Here is a 20,188-nt window from a genome sequence, read left to right on the forward strand (position 1 = left end):
CGATGAAGGATGAGCCTGGGGCTCTGGCCTTCAGGTCACTGTGCCACCGCGTTCCAGCTGAAGCCTTTCTTACTCGTACCTGTGGCAACAGGACCTTATAGATCAAGTGCCTGGTGAATGAATGAATGAATGAATGAATGAAATTCTAAGATCATTTACTCAGCTATTAATTTGGTTTGTTTTTCTGCAGAAAGTTAATCTGGGCCCCAGCATGGCTCTGGTATAGAATGGCCAGTTCTAGTTCCCAACATTGCTGTGTGTCTTCAGTCTATTTTCACAACCTCTCGGTGCCTTGCTTTTTCTCATTCTGTAAAGATCAGTCTAGTACAGCACTCGCCTTAAGGAATGAATGGGGGTGGGGATAGAAGAATCCAGCACAGCTTTGCACAGCTCTTCTAGTGTGCCCGGAGCACAGCGAACTCCTTTGGAAGAACTTATGACTATTATTTTTCTCCCTTCTCGGTTCCACCCAGGACCTCGCTCCTCTGCCTGCATCTGGCACTTCCTCTCAGAGCAAAGCCTGAGCCCACAGAGGCTGTGTGCCTATGGGTAGGAAGAAGGAGGCCTTGGAGAAACCACCAGTGGGGAAGTGGAAGCCTGAGGTGGGCAGGGAGTGGTCCAGCGGCAGTGTGACCTCACTCCCACATCCTCTGTGTCCCTTGGTGAGCATGTCAGAGAGGAGCCAGACCTCATGGGGTCCCTGTACCCTGAGCAGCTTCTGGAGCTAGAATGAAGGTGGGTGAGGTGTGCTTTGTTAGCACTGTGCTGAACCTACTCGGAGACTGATGCCGTAGGCCGGCAGGATGCAGCCAGCAACCTGGAGCCCAAGGCTGACATAGAATACGAAAAGCAGAGACGTGTATGGTTCTGAGCTTGGAGCTAAGAGTACAGAAGTGAGCTAGAAGCCAGGCGAGATGTCAGACTGTTTCTATGGGTGCCACTGCCTGCGACTCTCTTGGCTCAAACGCCTCCACTGTCCAGGAACCTGCTGGGCTATGTGGTGCCATGTGTCTTCCTTAAATGAGTAAGGAAGACCATAGCTGAGTTAAGGGTGAGAGCTGAGGTGGCCTCGCAGATGGTGAAGTGTTTGCCTTGCAAGGATGATGATCTGAGTTTGAATCCCAGAATCCATGAATAAATAAGGTTGTGAGATGGGTCAGTGGCTAAAGTGTTTGCCACAAAAGCATGTGGTCTCACACACACACGTGTGTGCACATACACACAAGCGTATGCACACACGCACACTCACACAGTTTTAATCCTAGAGATGTGAAGATGGGAGATGTGGATGCCTAGAGCTTGCTGGCCACCTTGTCTGGCCTGCACAGTGACTTTCTTTCTTTTTTTTTTTTTGTTTCTTCGAGACAGGGTTTCTCTGTGTAGCCCTGGCCGTCCTGGAACTCACTCTGTAGACCAGGCTAGCCTTGAACTCAGAAATCCACCTGCCTCTGCCTTCCAAGTGCTGGAATTAAAGGCGTGCACCACCACCACCCGGCTGCGTGGTGACTTTCTAGGCCAAGGAGAGACACTGTCTCAAATGAAAAGTGGGCAGCACCTGCGAGATGGCAGCTGATGTGGTCTTCTGACCTATACACATGCACAGAAGACAAACAAGCCAACGAAACCTCCTAGACCAAAACCAGTTTCCTTGCCCTTGGCCCCTCTCAGTTATGGCAGCTCTGTCTTTTGGAGGCTCAGACTCAAACCCAGACCAACCTTTAAACCCCTCACCACATCCGGTCCTTCAGCAATTCTGTGTGCTTGACCTTAAAACAGGACCTCCCTATTCCTGCCACAGCCTCTCTCAGCCCACGCCATGCCCCCCACTGCCATGCACAGAGGGTCAGATGAGCCACCTGAACCTCCTTTATGGTCTCCAGTGTCTGCCTCTGACCCCTCTTGTCTGTCTGGAACCTACCAGCCAGTGGCCTGTCAAAGCATCAGACAGATCCTTGCCCCTCAAATCCGAACCCTCCACTGTCTCCATTTCCCTCAGGGCCCAGGTCTGCCTACTGACTCCACGTCTTAATATGACTTCATATGACTCTTAATACGCTTCCTTGGCTGGAGCTCCCCGGCTTCCCAGTTGCTCTGAAAGAAGCTGTTCTTGCTGCCCTCGGCCTATAACAGCTATCTAGCTCGCCTCTGGTCATATGCCACCCAAGCAGCAAAGCTTTTTTTTTTGCCACCATTGGAATGTACTTAAGGCTGGGAGATGCTCAGTCTATAAAGTGCATGGTTTAGCATGAGAATCTGACTCAGCCCCTTGGAAGCCAAGTTTTATAAGCTGGGCATGGTGGTGTGGTGTCTGTAATCCCAGTGCTCAGGGAGTGGAGACAGGTAGACACCTGCGGCCTGCTGTCCAGGCAGCCTAGCCTACGTGGCGAGTTCCAGAACATGGAAAGACTGTTTTGGAAAAATAACAATAATAATAATGGTGTGGTTGGGTGATGGCTCCGTGGGTAATTCACTTATTGTGCAAACAGTGACATCTAACTTCAGAGCCCCAGAGCCCACATAATGCTGGGAGCTGTAGTACTCTGCAGTCCCAGCACTCATGGAGAAGGGATAAGAGACGGGTGAGTGTCCAGCTTAGGGGACAGCAAATATAGGGTACACAGAGGCCAACAAGAGTAGACCCTGCCTCAAACAAGTTAAGAGCCAACTCTAACCTCTACAGGGGCTCCATGGCAGCAGGTACATACCCACACTTATAGGCAGCAACACTCACACATACACACACACACATATACATGCACACACACACATACACACGCATGCATGTGTGTGTGCACACTGACCCCCTCCACCACACATGCACGCACATACACACACACGCACACACATACATACATGCACATATACACATACACACACATGTATGTGTGTGTGTGCACGCACTGACCCCCTCCACCACACATACATGCACATACATACATGCGTGCACATACATACACACATGCACATATACACATACACAAACATGTGTGTGTGTGTGCGCACGCACTGAGCCCCTCCACCACACACACACATACACACACACACACACACACACACACACGGTACCTCTCCATCTGCTATGTCATTCCTCCTCAGTGCTCAAGAACATCTAAGTACCTGCTCTCCCTTGACCTTGCCTTGTTTAAGTCTTCATGAGTGAGGAGAGACACACTGGTACCCAGCCAGATCCCAGGGAGAGCGGTGAGCCATACCTGCTTCACAGCCAAGTTGACCAGATCGTAGCGGTGGGAGCGGCGCAGCGGCAGGCAGAAGCTGTAGAGAGCGTGCAGCATTGCGAAGAAGAAGCTGAGCAGCCCGATCTGCTTGCGATGCTGCAGCCAGTGGTCCAGCCAGTCTGGGAAGCGCTGGTACTTGGTCCCCCTCCTCAGCTGAAGTGCAGCTGCCAGCACACCAGGCAGGTACACCAGGGACAGCATCACGTAAGCCACACAGGGGAGCGTGGTGTTGACCACGGACAAGGGCATCTTGTAGAACTTGTTCTCATCTTTCCTAACGTACGGCTGCAGAACGTCCCGGACGAAGTTGTAGGCGTAGAAGCACACAAATAGCCCCAGTGCCAGGAGGGTGGGCACCTTCCAGGATGGAAGGAGGCGCAGGGGTATGGCTTCTACCTCCCGCGCTGAGGCCAGGGACCCCATGTCCAGGGGCGTGAAACCCATGGCACGCGCCATCTCTGAGATGGTGCGCTTGGCTTCCAGCTGGTCCCCGCAGATGAGCACCTGTAGGAGAGAAGTGACAGGTGTCGAGGGTCACAGGTGTGGGCAAGGTGGTGGTGACCACTAGGGTCGAGCTCCTCGGTGAGGTAAAGAAACTGAGGCACAGGGGCTGGTGAGATGGCTCAGCGGGTAAGAGCACTGACTGCTCTTCTGAAGGTCCTAAGTTCGGATCCCAGCAACCACATGGTGGCTCACAACCATCCATAATGAGATCTGATGCCCTCTTCTGGTGTGTCTGAAGACAGCTACAGTGTACTTAGATATAATAAATAAATCTTTAAAAAAAAAAAAAAAGAAAGAAAAGAAACTGAGGCACAGAGGGGCAGGTCCCTGTACCATGAGTGGCCAATTCATGGTACAAGTGAAAGTGTAAGATGATGGCTCTGATGCTGGACCCAAGGATGTTCCCAGAGGCCCTGCGGCCTCCCCTGGAAAGCCACCACTGGATTAAACAAAGCTCTCTCTGTGGATGTACTGCCGGCTCAATGGCATCGCTGTCATGCTAGGTGGCCGGGCAGGCCCTGTCACCTCTGGAACAGCTGCTTCTGAGGGCTGGGTGCTTAGTGACCGTATCTTCCATGTGGCCCCTGAATGTGCAACAGCAATTGCAGAGGTGTTCTCTGTGAGGCTATCTCTTGATTCCACAGAGACCTCAGTCTCCAGCACGGCCTGCAGCCTCAGCCTGCAGGTCCACTGTGCCTTTGAACTCCAGTGGAAGGCACATTGGTGTCTTTAGGTCTCCAAGAACCCCGAGGGCCCTGTTGATATAGCCGAGGTCCAGCTAGTCTCAAGTAACTGGGCAGTTAGTCTGTGTGGTGATTTCAGCCTCCTGCACAGCTTGCAGGTTGGTATTATGACACCCATCTTTCAGATGAACAGACTGAGGTCTCAGAGCCTTGGGTTTTTTTTTGGGGGGGGTGGTGTTGGTGGTGGTTTCTAAGGCCTTAGAGGCTTCTCGCGCTGTCCGCTCCAAGCCCTCTGTCCTAGTCCGCTTTAGCTATCAACATGGCCATTAAGTCACCTGAGAAGAGCCTCAGTTAAGGAATTACCCAGATCAGATTGGCCTGTGGGCCTGTGTGGGGCGGTGCCTTGTTAATTGATGTAGGAGGGCCTAGCCCACTATGGGCGGCACCTTTCCTAGGCATGCGGTCCTGAGCTTTGTGAGAAGGCCTGTTAACCATGAGCCTCAACGAGCCAGCAAGCAGCATTTCTCTATGGTTGAATGCTGTACTTCCTTGCCTGTGAGTGAGTTCCCCTGCACAGAGGTATTGACAAGCAGACAGGCCCGGGTTCCTACCCTGACTGACTACGAGGATGGACTGTGGCCTGTAAGCTGCAAAAAGCCCTATGCCCGCAAAGGTGCTTTCAGATGGTGTTTTATCACAGCAACAGAAAGAAAAGGAGAATAAGTTGTCTTAGTCTATCCCCCTTTCTCTTTATCCCACTGAACCTGAAACTTTCTCTGGTAGACTGGTTGGCTACCAAACCCCAGGGGTCTCTGTCTCTGTGCCCTCCACCCCCACCTCCCCACACGCTGGAGTTACAGCCACCACATCCGGTTTCCATGCCGAGGCTAGGGAGCTAAGCTTGGGTTCTAATAGTGGCGTAGCACATATTTTGTCCACTGTGCCATCTCTCCAGACCCAGAACAGCTCCTTCTTGACATCCAAGTCAGCAGCTATCACCTTTTCCTTCTTACTCCGAGGAAACCCAGTTCCCATCCCCAAAAGAACATGGATCCCATGTCTATATAAGTAGGGTTCAAATTCCAACTTACCAGCTCTGGGTTAAGATCACTAATGTCTCCAAGATGAGTTTTTTTTTTTTTTTATAGTGACATGAGAGATGCTGGCTGCCATGCCATAGCACCTACCTGCCTGTTCCCATCCCTTGGTCCAGCCTGTAGGGCCCATGCAGAGATGACATTGAAGGCTTTTACTACAGTGCAGGCTGGGAAGAGTGAGGCCAGGTACTCGGCGTTAGACTGGCGGTGCTGGAGGTGCTCTTTCTCCGTGGGGTTGCTTACATCCACGAGGATCTTGCCAGCCAGCTGGTCAGCGAGACTGCACAGTGAGGAATAGTGCTCCCGGAACACGGCTACGAAGATGACCTCCGGAGAGCTCACGGCCTCCTCTTGGAAAGTCACGTGGGCTAAGGAGGGGAAGAGGCCGGCGGTGCGTTTGGGGTTACGGCTCCCCACCACCACACTGAAGCCAGAGCCCACTAGTCGTGTGGCCAGGGAACGGGCAAAATCCCCGCTGCCCAGGATGCCCACTTTGGGGGCCTCCTTGGGGACCTCAGCCAGACTGCCATCACTGTCCACCAGGCGGCGACTGATCAGCGGTTTGTCCATCTCCCCCGACATAGCAGTGCCTGTAAGAGAACGCAGAGGCTGGGTCACTGGAGGTCTCCCAGGGTATCCCAGGGTATCCGACCCTCTACCTCCCAACTTGTGTTAAAAAGGCTGGTTAGACCTTCATCCAGCGCATAACAATGAGTATTCCTCTTGCAAACACAGCGACTAGAGGATCAAGAGCAGCCCCTACCCAGATGAGGGCATGTATGCACAGTGTGGGGGAACTCCTACCCACTGAGGAAGACGAAGCCGTGTGAGCACAAGGACCAGAGTTTGGATCCCCAGCACCCACATAAATGCTGGGTGGGTATGGAACCCAGAAATTAGAGAGAGGATCCCTGGAGCAAGCTGATTAGTTAAACTAGTCGTATTGGTGATCTTTGGGCTCACCTTGAGACCCTGCCACATTGAATAAGGTGGAGAACAACAGGCATACACATACTCGTGCACACATACCACACACAGACCCATGGAGTGGGGGATGAGTCAAGATAACTTAAGAAGACATGGGGAAGGAGAAATGCATCTGGGGTGAAGCCTCTCACCAGCTGAGAAGCAGGAATTCCAGCACAATGTACATCTGTCCAGCCGTTCCGTCCTGCCAGCTGCCAGTACAGACTATACTTGTTTTTCTTTTCTTTTCTTTTCTTTTCTTTTCTAAGATTTATTTATTTATTTTATGTATATGAGTACACCATTGCTCTCTTTAGACACGCCAGAAGAGGGCATCAGATCTCACTACAGATGGTTGTGAGCTACCATGTGGTTGCTGGGAATTGAACTCAGGACCTCTGGTAGAGCAGTCTGTGTTCTTAACCACTGAGCCATCCCTCTAGCCCCTATACTTGTTTTGCTACAGAGAAGAATGGCAAACACAACAAGCTGGGATGGGAGGCAGCTCAGTGGAGACAGGGCTTGACACGCAGACGTATGAAGATCTGAGTTGGGATCTCCAGAATCCACATACAAAGGCCAGGCGTGGTTGTATGTGCCTGTATGTGGGGTCAGGCAGATCCCTGCAGAACCACAGGCCTTCCAGTCTAGCTGAATTGGTTTCAGGTCCCAGTGAGAGACCCTGTCTCAAGAAATAAGGTGGAGCTGGGCAGTGGTGGCGACGCCTTTAATCCCAGCACTTGGGAGGCAGAGGCAGGCGGATTTCTGAGTTCGAGGCCAGCCTGGTCTACAGAGTTCCAGGACAACCAGGGCTATACAGAGAAACCCTGTCTCAAAAAACAAAAAAAAGAAGAAGAGAAAGAAGAAGAAGAAGAAGAAATAAGGTGGAAAGTGGCCAAAAAAGACATGTGACATTGTGCTGGCACTCACTCTCATACACACTTGCGCACACACACACACACACACACACACACACACACACACACACACACAGTGCTTTCCTTACAAGGCTGCAGCAATAAGTAGAACAGGAGGACTGAGCATGCCTACACTTGCAGGTGTCGACAGCAGATGCTGAGCGAGCGCTGGCAGCCGGAGAAACCCCCTCTGCACCAATGCCAGGCACCCCTCAGGCCCTAGAGATTAGAGATTTGGACCAGAGGGGGGTCAGGAGCAAGTGCTCTGCAGGCTGGCAATGGAAACCCTCTATATAGCCACCTGGACCAGACTAGACTGTGCCTTCTGTGCAGACGCCAGACTAGGGTGTCCACATTTGCTACCATCTGTGTGACCCCCAGAAGCCTGGATCGACAGAAGCATCTACTTTCAAATTGCTGAGGCAGGAGGATAAGGCAGACAAGAAGGCTGGGGAAGGCTTTGTGCAAAACCTTCTGCTTGAGGGCCCTTTGCCTTGGCACTAAATCAGATCATTTAGCAAAGGTGTAGGTGTTTGTCTATCACTCTGTGTGTGTGTGTGTGTGTGTGTGTGTGTGTGTTTGTGCATATGAGTCTGGGTATGTATGGATATCAGGGGACAGCCTTTCTACCATGTTTGAAACCAGGGTTTCTTTGTGGTTTCCCTTTGCAAACGCTATGCTAGCTGGCCCATGAGCTTCCCATCTCCCTATAGGAATGCTGGGATTACAGATACCCACTACCATATCCAGCTTTTTTTTGTGGGTTCTGAGGATTTGAACTCAGATCCTCATGCTTGCACAGCAAATGCTTTTTACCCACTAAGTCATTTCCCCAGCCCCTGCCCTCAGAGTTCTTCATGGGTATGACCACACCCAAGGACAAGGCCTGCCGCTGGTCTGAAGGCCACGGGGAGGCCCAGAAGTCACCGCCACTGCCTGTGTGTTTGGTGGATGTAAGAGTTTGAGTCTGGCCTCTAGCCGTGCCTCTGATGTGGGGTCTATTTATAGACTGAAGGCGCAGAGGGAGGGAATATCCAGTCGCAGCTGTTGGGCCTTAGGTCTGTAGCTTGCTCTGGTCACCTCCCTGCCAAGCTACAGACAAAAGAGCACTGTGCCCGGGGTGATCCTGCCCCCTCTGGGTCTCTACCCAGGCTGCTTGTCCCCTCGTACTTCCCAATAGAGCAAAAAAACATGGGCTGCAATTCAGGCTCTGATGTACAGCCAACCCACCAGCTCCTGCCAGCTCCTGGGTACGCAGGAATGAGGATGGTCATGCAGACAATGGCCCCAGCCTCTTCTCATGGGTTGGGACAATCCTTCAGATTCTTTTTTTTTTTTTTTTAAAGATTTATTTATTATTATAAATGAGTACATTGTAGATGTCTTCAGACACCAGAAGAGGGCATCAGACTTCCTTATGGGTGGTTGTGAGCCACCATGTGGTTGCTGGGATTTGAACTCATGACCTTCAGAAGAGCAGACGGTGCTCTTACACACTGAGCCATCTCACCAGCCCAATCCTTCAGATTCTAAGTAGCCAGGGATGAGCTGCAGGAATCCCCAGGGTGCGGTTACCCTTCCAAATTACAATACGCACTATAAGAAAAAACACCCAGAACCCAGGATTACCCCCAGCTTCCAAGGATGCCCCTATGTTATCTTTGGGTGTGTGTCCACACTCTAAGGATGAAGCCCAGCGCTTTGTACATACTAAGGTTTGAATTCATTCCATTACCAAGCCGTCTTTTCTTAACCTTCGTGTGGGGGGGAGGGAGATGTCGTAGGGGAGTGTTATAGTGTGGGTGGGGTGAGAGGGTGTGCACATCGTCATACATCGAAGAACGACCTCGATGTTGGTCCTTACCTACCACCTTTTTTGAGGTGTTACTGTGCACAGCAGGCTAGGTGGCCTCCAAACTCTCTCATCTTGGCCACTCATCTTGCCGTAGAAACACTGGGATTACAGACACACCCCTGCCGCTGGTTTTAATGTAGGTTCTGGGAATCTGAACTCAGTTCTCCGTGCTGGCTCTATAAGCTCTGTATCTGCTGAGCCGTCTCCCCCCCATTTTGTTTTGTTTTCATTTTAAGAAAAGGTCTTACATAGCACAGGCTGTCCTTAAACTCATTTTGTAGCCTAGGATAGCGTTTGACTTCTAATCCTCCTGCCTCTACTTCCTGAGTGCTGGGATTAGAGATGTGGCCACCGCACCTGGTTATGAGGTGATGGGGACTGAACCCAGGACCTCTCATTCATGTTAGGCAAGCGCCGAATCAGACATGCGCAGCCACATCCCCAGCACCCCTATGTTTGATAGCTTATCTTTATCCATCCTTGGATCCTCTCTCATGGTCAGGTCTGTGTTGGAGATGTTTGCCTCTGACAGTCCCTGCCTAGACCCAGGCTCTCCTAACCTGCTGCTCACAAGTCCCCTGTGTCCACAACACAGGAGTAAAACATTGACCCGCAAGAACAGGAGATGACCTTGATCTTGTCAGCCCAGAAACCAGAAGTTCACACACTACGCAGAAATGGAAAGCGGTTGGCCACTGTGGAAGGTCTGTCTGATGGGTCCTCATAAAGTTAAGCAGAGAGTTTCCCACTGCCCCAGCCATTCTGCTTCTGAGATAAATGAAAACACATCCATGGGAAAACACATATTAATAGTACTCGTAATAGCGAAAAGCAGGAATAACTCAAATGCCTATCAACTGACTGTTAAATGAACAGAGGCCATCCCAGGAGGAGAGCACTGCTCAACTGTAAAGAGGAGCTATGCGCTAATACCTGCTCCAACATGATGACCCTTGCCATAGTATACTTGCCAGCCATAGTACCATATGCCTACAATCCAGGCACTTGAAAGACTTAAGCAGAAGAACTCTGAGTTCAAAGCCAGCCTGGGCTACTTGCTAAGACCTGGGTCAAACAAACGAATAAAAGCAGACGCTCAGGAATCAGGCAGTGGGCCATGTATCCTATGACTGACGCCATCAGTGCAAAGATACCACGAGTGAGCCAATCTACAGACAGAAATCGGATTAGTGGTTGCAGGCAAAGAGAGGACTTCAGAGGAAAATGTGGAGTGAGATCACCAGCACTGGGTTTCTTTTTGCAGTGACACACTATTATTGAGGTGACAGTGGCACAATTGTATATATGCAAAAATGAACATATGCAAATTGGGCATATGCAAAATATATGCTGGAGTAGTAGCTCGGTGTTTTAGAGCACACACTGCGTTTGAAGAGTTAACATGTTTGGTTCCTAGCACCCGCAATGTGTGGCTCACAACCTGTAAGTTGAGCTATGGGACCATCTGATGCCTCTGACCTCTACAGGCACCACACGCACGTGCATATACCCACACAGAGACACTTAATTAAAAATAAAAGTAAAACAACAAATTGTTTATTTTTATATGCTTGTTCAGCATAGAGAGAGACTCTGGGTTTAAGCCCAGGTATTACACATACAAGTTTTGTGTTTGTTTTTTAAAGAAACTGGGCTTCCAAGGGCTATTATTTCTGTAACTGAAGAGTAAACATGCTTTGGGGTTGAGCCTGGATTCTGTGACTCACTTGATTCTGAACCCCAAGGCTGTTTCTCCGTCTTCTACCTAGTGGAGCCCTCCAAGCCCCGTGACCTGCAGAGAAGCCAAGCTTATGCAACAGCCACTGTTAGCTGTTGGAGAAGAGCCACGGTCTGGTCCCTGAGACTCAACAATGCCCTTGGCTCGACAACATCCCTGGTCCTGGGGCTGGGGCTTGTCTCTGCCTCTGCTGAGTCCAGCATTCCAAGGCTGTGTGGATGGATCTGTGTGTGGGTGTCTGGAAGCCACCCCGCCACTCCCGGAGTGGTCTGGTGTTAGCACAGTTGTGGTCCAGGTGGGAGGGACCACTCTGCTATTCAATGAAAAGTCTGGGGTTTAAATAAGGACACGCAGCTGGATAGGGCCCACAGCTGCAAACCTTCCAGGAGCTGTGCTGCATCTCACTCCTCCCACTAGTGTGAAGGTGGTTGGTCCCTCTGAAACTCACACTGGAATGTAACCCCCCCCCCCGTTAAGGGGCGCAAAGAGGAGGGGCATTTAAGAGGTGGATTAAAGGGGCTGCGGGGAATGCTCAGTGGATGAAGTAGGGTACCTTGCAAGCATGAGGCCCTAAGTCTGATATCCAGAGCCCATGTAGAAAAGCCAGGCATGGTGGTGCTCACTTGTAACCCCACAGCTGGGGAGGAGTCCGGCTGGGGCTCTCTGGGCACCTACATAGCCACATCAGTATGTCCTAGGCCAGTGAGACAGGTATGGGGGCCTGATGAGATGGCTCCATGGTACTGGATCTCAGGTAGTCTCTTATGTCTAGAAATGAACCAAGATGGACTCTGGAAGGATATCCGGCAGTTAGATAAAAGCCAGCATTCCACAGGAACTTGTGAAACAGGCCCATGATCCCCTAACGGGAGACATCTCGCCTTGCCTCTGGCAGGAGCATGTGGTTCTCCATTGACATATACCTGCAGTGGCATATCAAAACCCACACTGGTCTCTAGGTGCCCTCGGTCCCTACCCACAAGTACCCACTACACATCCCAAAGCTCCCATAGCAGCCTCCCCGCCTTTCTCCCGGCCTCCCCTCCCCTAAGCTCTAGGGCCCCGCTCCAGCTTCTGGGCTTCATTCCCCAGGTTACTCATCCTCTTACAATCCAAATGGTTTTTCCACCCTGTGCTCTCTTGCAGAGAGCCCTGGCCACAGCCAATCTGCTTCTTTATGCCTCTGCTCTGGACTTTTCCATCTGCCTATTATCTCTCTTATTGACTACAAAGCCTTTCCCTACAGACCCAAAGAAGCTAAACAAGAAGGAAGGGCCAAGCTAGGAAGCTTCAATCTCACTTAGAAGGGGGAATAAAATAGTCATAGGAGGCAGATGGAGGGAGGGCGCTGGGAGAGTGGGGATGGGGAGGGGAATGAAGGGTTCAGGATCAGGGTAGGGAAGGACAGGAGAGATGCTCATGGAAATGGATGGAAATCTGGACTGATGGGAGTGAGAAGGTGGGAGCATCTCCAGGATGAGACGGAGACCTGGGATAAGGGGGGAGCCTAAGAATCAATGGGGGTGACCTTAGTTGTGACTCACAACACTGGGGATATAGAACCTGAAGAGGCCACCTCCTGTAGCCAGACAGGAATCCCAGTAGAGCAATAGAGACACTGTACTGGCTGGTTTTGTGTGTCTACTTGACACAGGCTGGAGTTATCACAGAGAAAGGAGCTTCAGTTGGGAAAGTGCCTCCATGAGATCCAGCTGTGGGGCATTTTCTCAATTAGTGATCAAGGGGGGAGGGCCCCTTGTGGATGGTGCTATCCCTGGACTGGTAGTCTTGGGTTCTATAAGAGAGCAGGCTGAGCAAGCCAGGGGAAGCAAGCCAGTAAGTCACATGCCTCCATGGCCTCTGCATCAGCTCCTGCTTCCTGACCTGCTTGAGTTCCAGTCCTGACTTCCTTTGGTGATGAACAGCAGTGTGGAAGTGTAAGCTGAATAAATTCTTTCCTCTCCAACTTGCTTCTTGGTCATGATGCTTGTGCAGGAATAGAAACCCTGACTAAGATAGACACCAACCCACCCCACAAAACTTTCAACCCAAAATGATAAATGTCTACAAGAAATGCAGACACAGGGGCTGGGGCAGAAACCGAATGAATGGCCAACCAATAACCAGCCCAACTTGAGACCCATCCTGAGGACAAGCACCAATCCCTGACACTATTAACGATACTCTGCTATGCTTGTAGATAGGAGCATGTTTTCCTCTGAGAGGCTCCGCCCAGCAGCTGACTCAGACAGATACAGACACCCACACACAAACAGTGGATGGAGCTTGGGGACTCTTATGGAATAATAGGAGGAAGGATTGCAGATCCTGAAGAGGATAGGAACTCCACAGGAAGACCAACAGAGTCAACTAACCTGGACCCTTGGGGCTCTCAGAGACTGAACCACCCACCAAAGAACACACACGGGCTGGGCCTAGGGCTCCCCATCCATACACAGCAGAAGTGCAGCATGGTCTTCATGTGGAACAGCTGGAGAGGAGGCTATCCCAGAGACTGTTGCCTGCATGTGGGATATGTTGCCAGCCTCTCAGAGTCTTGAAGTGACCGGGAGTGGGGGGTGGGGGAGGCACCGACTCACAGGAGAAAGGGAGGGAGAGGCGACTGTGGGAGCAGATGGCTGGGAGGGGCAGTGAGAGCAGGACGTAGAGTTGATCAGTAAAAATAAATAAATAAACAAACAAATAAATAAGATAAGATAAAGTTAAAAAAAAAAACCTTCCCCTACTGGAGCAGCCATTGGGGCAGTTTCCTCGATGCGCCACCCCCCCCGCCCCCCCACACACACCGTGCATACAAGCACATACAAGTGAGTGGGTAAAGGCATATGCCATTGAGCTTGATAACCTGAGGTCTATTCCTAGGGCCCGGTGGCAGAAGGAGAGAATCGACTCCTGCAAATTCACTGTGTCTAAACGCAGCTTCTTTCCTGCCCAGGAGGCCATGACGCCTCACCATAAAGGCTCAGCTCTGTGCCTCCACCCCCTTCTCCTCCCCGAGACAGGGTTTCCCTATATGGTCCTGGCTGGGCCATTAAATATATGCACTATGACATCTAGTCTTTAGGATTCTTAAAATTACTGTCTTCATTTCACTCCTCCATCTAGGGTTTAAAAAAAACAAACAGCAACAAAACCCTCCACTTTGTGTCTTATAAAGCAGAAATAGACTTCCAAATCAATATAGCACATTTTCTAAATATGTGCTCTGAGATAATGGCCTGAAGGCACACATGCATTTCACCCCAAGCCAGCTTAATGGGGTTAGGAATGGGGTGGCGGGGTGTGGCTCAGTCAGTAGAGTGCTTGCCTAGCAAGGAAGACGCCCTTGGTTTGACCCCCTGACCTCGCATTCGGTAAACGGGAAGTGGCAGTGTGTGCCTGTAATCCCATAGGCAAGAGGACCAGAATTGTGAGGTCATCTTCACCTACGCAGTGAGTTCGAGGTCAGCTGGGGTTACATGAGACCCTGTCAAAGAGAAAACAGAAGTGGAAAGGAAGCAGAAGCTGGGAGGAAGTGGCGCCTGGGGTGGTGGCACAGTAGGAAGATGGGCAGGGCACCTGCAAGTTTAGAAGTGGAGCCTGCGGTGCCTGCCAGCGACAGTCCTTAGGCCATGGCAACCCCAGGCCACCCTTGCCTACCATATCCCCAGCTCCCAAATCAAACCCTCAACTGCTATGCCTGTGCCTCCCTAACCCTGAAGGGCAACCTCTGCTCTGCTCTGCTCTGCTCTGCTCAAGTCTTTCCCCCACTCCTGCCTGGCTCCTCCCCAGGCTCCAAGCTCCTCCAAGGCAGAACTCGGGACTGTTTGGTCTGGGGACTCCAGCCCTCAGTGCCATTGGAACTTCAGCGAAGTCCCATTGGCATCTGCTGAGGCTGCAGAACCTAAGGCAGAGTTCCTGAAATTCCAGGGGCCACACTCTGAGTGCCACCGTGGTAGGCATGGCAGTAAAGAACTGGGGAAAGGGCTAGAGAGTACTTGGCTAAGGTACTTAGTTCCTGTTCAACCTCACAGCGACCTGGGGAGGGAAGGGTTTACTTTAGCTTTACGGTGCCACATCACGTTCCATTGCAGACAGAAGTCTGCACAAGGCAAGAAAACCTGGAGCCAGGAGCCTAAGAGTAGGCCATAGAGGGAACACTGCTTCCTATTGCTCCTCCCCTGCTGTCTAGCACCCAGGAACCCAAGGGTGACACTGCTCCCCGTGGGGTGGGCCTTTCTAGGCCAATCAAGACCATGGCCCACTGACTTGCTCCCAGGCCAGTTTGATGGAGGCATCTTCTCAACTGAGGCTTTCTCTTCCAAAATGGCTCTAGCTTTCGTCAAGTTGGCGTAAGACTCTTGAGCACACCTAGCATGCGTAATGCCCTATGTCTGCTCACTAGCACCTCATACACCAGGCACGGTAATCCCAGCACTCTGAAGGTGGAGGCAGGGGGGATCTTGGAAGTTCAAGGTCACCTTCAGCTTTTTGGCTAGCAGGACATTCTCCCAGACATGTGCAGCCTCAGACCCTGACATCACCATCTCATCACACTGTTGTGGTTTTAGACTACTACCCCAGATCTGTTTTATGTGATTTCTTAGAGGAAAGAAATAACTTGAAATCGATACCTGGGTTGACATGATTTGGAGAGGAAAACCCAACTTACTCCACGAATATGCTACCGACTCATAAATATTCATAAAAAAATGTCTCTCAAGTCCATAAGAACCTGCTAGACTGTTTCCCGCCTTGGAGCAGCCTACCCAACTCTCTCCTCCGAGTGTTTGTTTTGCTTAGCTTTACCCAATAAACTTCTGCTTACGCTGTCTCTAGACTGAAATCTTTCCTTCAAGAACAAACACTGTCAACTTTGACAGGACCTAGAATCACTGAGGAGGCAAACTTCTGAGTATGTGGAAGGGAGTTTCTAGATTAGACTGAAGCAGGATGACCCACCCTAAATGTGAAGGGCCAGGCGCATGGGCTAGGCCTGGAATCAATTAAAAGAAGAGAATGGGGTACGCATCAGCATTCACGTCTCTCTGCTTACTCACCATATGCTTCATGCTCCTGCTGTGGTGACTTCCCCGCCATGATGGACTGTGTACCCTTAGACTGTGAGCCAACACAGGCCCTTCCTCCCTGAAGTTGCTTCCTTTCGGTGTTTGAGCAAGGTCACTCACTAATAACCATTCATAAGAGGAGTGAGAAAATGGGGGTTGGGGGGTGTGGTGGCATTTCAGCCAGATCAAACCTGATGGTGTCTGCTTCTGCTGGTGGGTCACCAGGCCCACAGCAGGCTTGGAAACAAGTGTGAGGAGTGCAGTATTGCAAAGTCACAAAGACTAGATGGCCAGGGTGTTAACACACAGCCTGGCTGGGGAGCGCGTTCCCGAAGGACTGAGCATTTTGGCTGAGGAGCCCAGATGGCCACCACCTGTCCGTTCAGTTTCACCTCAGCTCAACAGTGAAAGTCTCAGAATGGCTGCTCGTTAGGGCAGCTCAGTTCAAGTCATGGCCATTAAACTCAGCATGACGGTCAGCGCTGACTGGGAGAGGGGAGAGGGGGGCCCTGTCGTCAGCACAAAGGCTGAGGCGTGAGCCAACCCTTGCATCTTCTTCATTCTCCATACACAGCATCGATTTACACAGTAGTTCATGTGCAGAGCACCCCCTGCGGTTGGACAGTGCACACCAACTTTCAGTCTTCCATACCTCCTGAGAGGAACCCCCTCAGGTATTCCTTAAATCCCCACTATGTGCACAGGGGGAACAAGATACTAGGTCCAAGAGATCTTAGGAGATGGACTGGCTCTACGATACAGCTCGAAGGAAAAAACAAACAAACAAAAAACAACAACCAAACACACAAAAACAAAATAATGCCACCTCCCCCCCAAAAAATCCAAAACCTGTATATTAGTTTCTTTTCTTGTTTCTGGGATTAAAATACCCTGACAAAGGCAACTTGGGGGCAAAGGGATTATCATAGGTCATTGTTCACCGGTAAGTCCACCATGGCATGGAAGGGGTGGTGGTAGCAAGAGAGGATGGTGGTCACATGGCATCCACAGTCAGGAGAGAGATGAATGCTGGTGCTTAGCCCACTTTCCCCTTTTTTAGGACTGGATGTTCCCACCTTAATTAACAGAATCTAGGTCCTTCAAAGGCTGGCCCAGAGGCCAACATAATATAATTATAATAGGTGTGTCCAAAGTCTTGTCTTCTAGGTGACTCTAGACCTTCTCAAGCTCATAATCCGTATTCCACCATCACAGACTTCGATGTGAGCCTAACCAGGCACCATGAGAGCCAGGGAGGAGGCCCGCGAGTCAGCCAACTCTTGAATGACTGTTTAATCCAGTCAGGCTGGAGGTCGTGGAAAAACAACACCTAAGCCTACATCCTCAGTACCTGAAGTGAGGTGGCCCATTGCTTCTTGGGAGACTGGAGTGGCATTTGTGGCTGTCCCTCCCCTGGCCTTTGGGAGGGATTTGAAAAAAAAAAATCATAAAAAAAAAAAAAAAAGAAAAGAAAAAGTTTGGCCCAGCTCTGCTCCTGGGCTGGGAAGTGTGTGGGTCCAGAAAAGGCAGAGGTAGCCAAGACACACAAAGACAGCTCCAGGCCTTCCTCCTGGGACTCAAGCTTGATGATATCACTTCCTCCTGTTCTGTCTAGTTATAAGTTTCTTTTCCAGAAAGCCTTTGAGGGAACCTCTCCTGCCCTTCCACTTCCTCTGGACTCTTAAGGACACGGAACTTGGTCCTCCACACCCTCACCAGCTGTTCTGGGAAGACTAGATCGTAGAGCCGATCCCCAACCCCTGTCATGCCAGAGCAAGCTTTCACAGGATTCAAAAGACTAACCTTAGGTTTCCTCCTGGGCCAGGGCAGACGGAAACCTTGGGCTCCGTGACTCACTCTGCCCACTTTACCTACGGGCTCTCTTGACAGTCCCTGCACAAGGTAGAAGTTACCTGTTGTTCATACATGTGTCTCCATCACTTAGTCCAGAGCCTGGCATCCAGTAGGTGCTCAATTAATATTTGTTTGGGTAATGTAACTTCTGGTTTCTGTGCCAAGGTCAGGGTGTGCTTGTGTGTCTTAACTGTTCTAGAACCTAGCCGGGCCCCTGCATCCCAGTGGTGATTAGATAACACAAATCTCTGTCTCTTTCCTCTCTCTTTCCTTCCCTTCCTCTCTTGGTCCCCCTCCCTCCCCTCCTCACCTTTTCCCCTCCTCTTCTTTCTCCCCTTCTTCTCCCTCAGGGATCATGTTTGGTTTTTTTTGAATTAATCTTTTTTTTTTTGCCTGCAAATCTTCTTCCTTCCATCTAACAGAACTCAAGGCTTGATCCATTTTGCTTTCTCTTGCTTTAAAGCTCATTGGCTTGGCCGGGCATGGTGACACACATCTTTAATCTCAGGAGGCAGAGACAGACTTTTGAGTTCAAGGATAACCTCGTCTACAGAGAGAGGTCCAGGACAGCCAGGGTTATGTAGAGAGACCCTGTCTCAAAAACAAACAAACAGACAGACAGACAGACAAACAAAAGCCAATCAAACAAAGGGGAGGAAAAGACACCGAGTAGAAGCAGCTTGGGGAGGAAAGGGTTTCCTTGGTAACCTCGGTAATACTTCCAGGTCATAACCATCACGTAGGGAAGTCAGGGCAGAGACCTAATCGGGAACTCAGGGTAGAAGACAAGGGCTCAGCATGCTAGCTAAAAAAACTCTACGTACTCACTGGCTCACGCTCAGCTAACTTCTAATCCTTTTTAAATATTTATTTATTTACTTTATACGTATGAGTGTTGAGCCTGAAGATATGTATGGCCACCATATGTGTGGAGAGACTACAGAAGCCAGAAGAGGGTGTTAGAACCCCTGGACCCGGAGTTATAGAATGTCATGAACTGCCTGCCATGTTGAAGCTGGGAATCAAACCCTGGACCTCTGCAAGAGGAGCCAGTGCTCTTAACCACACTCCAGTCCCCTCTGCTAGCTTTTCCACACAGCCCGGGCTCACCAGTCTAGGGATGACATCACCACGGTGGCCTGGAGATTTAATATACCCATGATGCCTCAAGAACAATGAAGGTAAAGCTGGCCTTGTTGGCTAAAAGCAAATTGCTTCTGATGGTCCTTCTGAACAAATGCTGGGGGAAAAGATACCAGAAGATGTGTTAATCTGCTCAAGTAAGGAAACCACATATGGTGGAGCAGATTTCAGGAGTCAGTCATCACCAGACAATCCATCCATCTGTCTTCTACACCACACTGAATGGGAGAGTCAAAAGGAAATGTGGTAGGGACCGCTACCCTTGCATCTCTCAAGTACTTGACAGTGGCGCCAACGTACTTATTCCTTCTAAGGATATTTTTACGGCACTGTTTCCCAATGTCCGGTTGAACACCAGCATCTCCAGCGTAAGGTCTGGCCCAAGGGAAAGAGCAAGAACAAAGCTCTTCAAAAGTGCCTCCCAGCATTAGTGAAGAGCATGTGTGCTGGGATCTTCTGCTGTGGAGAATTAGGTTTAAGACAGTGGATCCACGCCAGCATTCCAGTTTCCCTAACCCCCCAAATCCCTTCATCAACACTAAGCCAAAGGATATCAGGCATCACAGCTCACTCTCAGTAGGCCATTTTTTTTTTTTTGATAAATACTTCAGGCAACATTGCAAATAAACTCTTCACCTATTGATTGATTGATTGATTGATTGAAATAGTCTATGTAGTCCCGTCTAGCCTGAAATTCAGACATCTACTGCCTCTGCCTCCAGAGCACAGGAACTAAAGGTGTGAGAGGCCATGCTTGCCACTTTAATTGTATGCAGGCCCATTTTAAACCTAAAATCTCTATGCAAGGAGCTCATGTGCGTCAACACCAGCCAATCCGGTTCTTTCATCCCTCCACCATTATCCCACACATATTCCGCAGACTTCTGCTTGCACCAATTAACCAACTCATTAAGTTCTTCACTGGTGTGGCAAGCACAGCTCGTGTTTTCAAGGCCTGTTGAGCCTTGAGTCCCGTCACATGTGCACAGACAATAATTCACCGGACTAAGGGGCATCAGTATTCTCTCGCCCAGCATTTCCTACAGAGAAAGTCTCATTCTACAGACATTGCAAGAGTAATTCCCCCAGGCAATGCCTCGGGGGTGGGGTGGGAGCACATGCTCTG

At 50.4% G+C, this 20,188-nt stretch overlaps 1 protein-coding gene across 4 annotated transcripts in view; it reads right to left on the reverse strand.

Annotated features, from left to right (window-relative positions):
• The window catches only part of Steap3 (STEAP3 metalloreductase), a 51,166-nt gene that overhangs the window by 13,060 nt on the left and 17,918 nt on the right, over positions 1 to 20,188 (reverse strand). For all 4 annotated transcript variants that reach the window (XM_031380752.1, XM_031380753.1, XM_031380755.1 and 1 more), the window contains 2 exons: positions 5,611 to 6,110; positions 3,213 to 3,740 (listed from right to left, as the gene is read on the reverse strand). In XM_031380752.1, the coding sequence (XP_031236612.1) occupies positions 3,213 to 3,740; positions 5,611 to 6,110 (1,028 nt within the window). The remainder of the gene's footprint in view (positions 1 to 3,212; positions 3,741 to 5,610; positions 6,111 to 20,188) is intronic.

Source organism: Mastomys coucha, unplaced genomic scaffold (genome assembly GCF_008632895.1).
Source record: "Mastomys coucha isolate ucsf_1 unplaced genomic scaffold, UCSF_Mcou_1 pScaffold1, whole genome shotgun sequence".
NCBI lineage: Eukaryota > Metazoa > Chordata > Mammalia > Rodentia > Muridae > Mastomys > Mastomys coucha.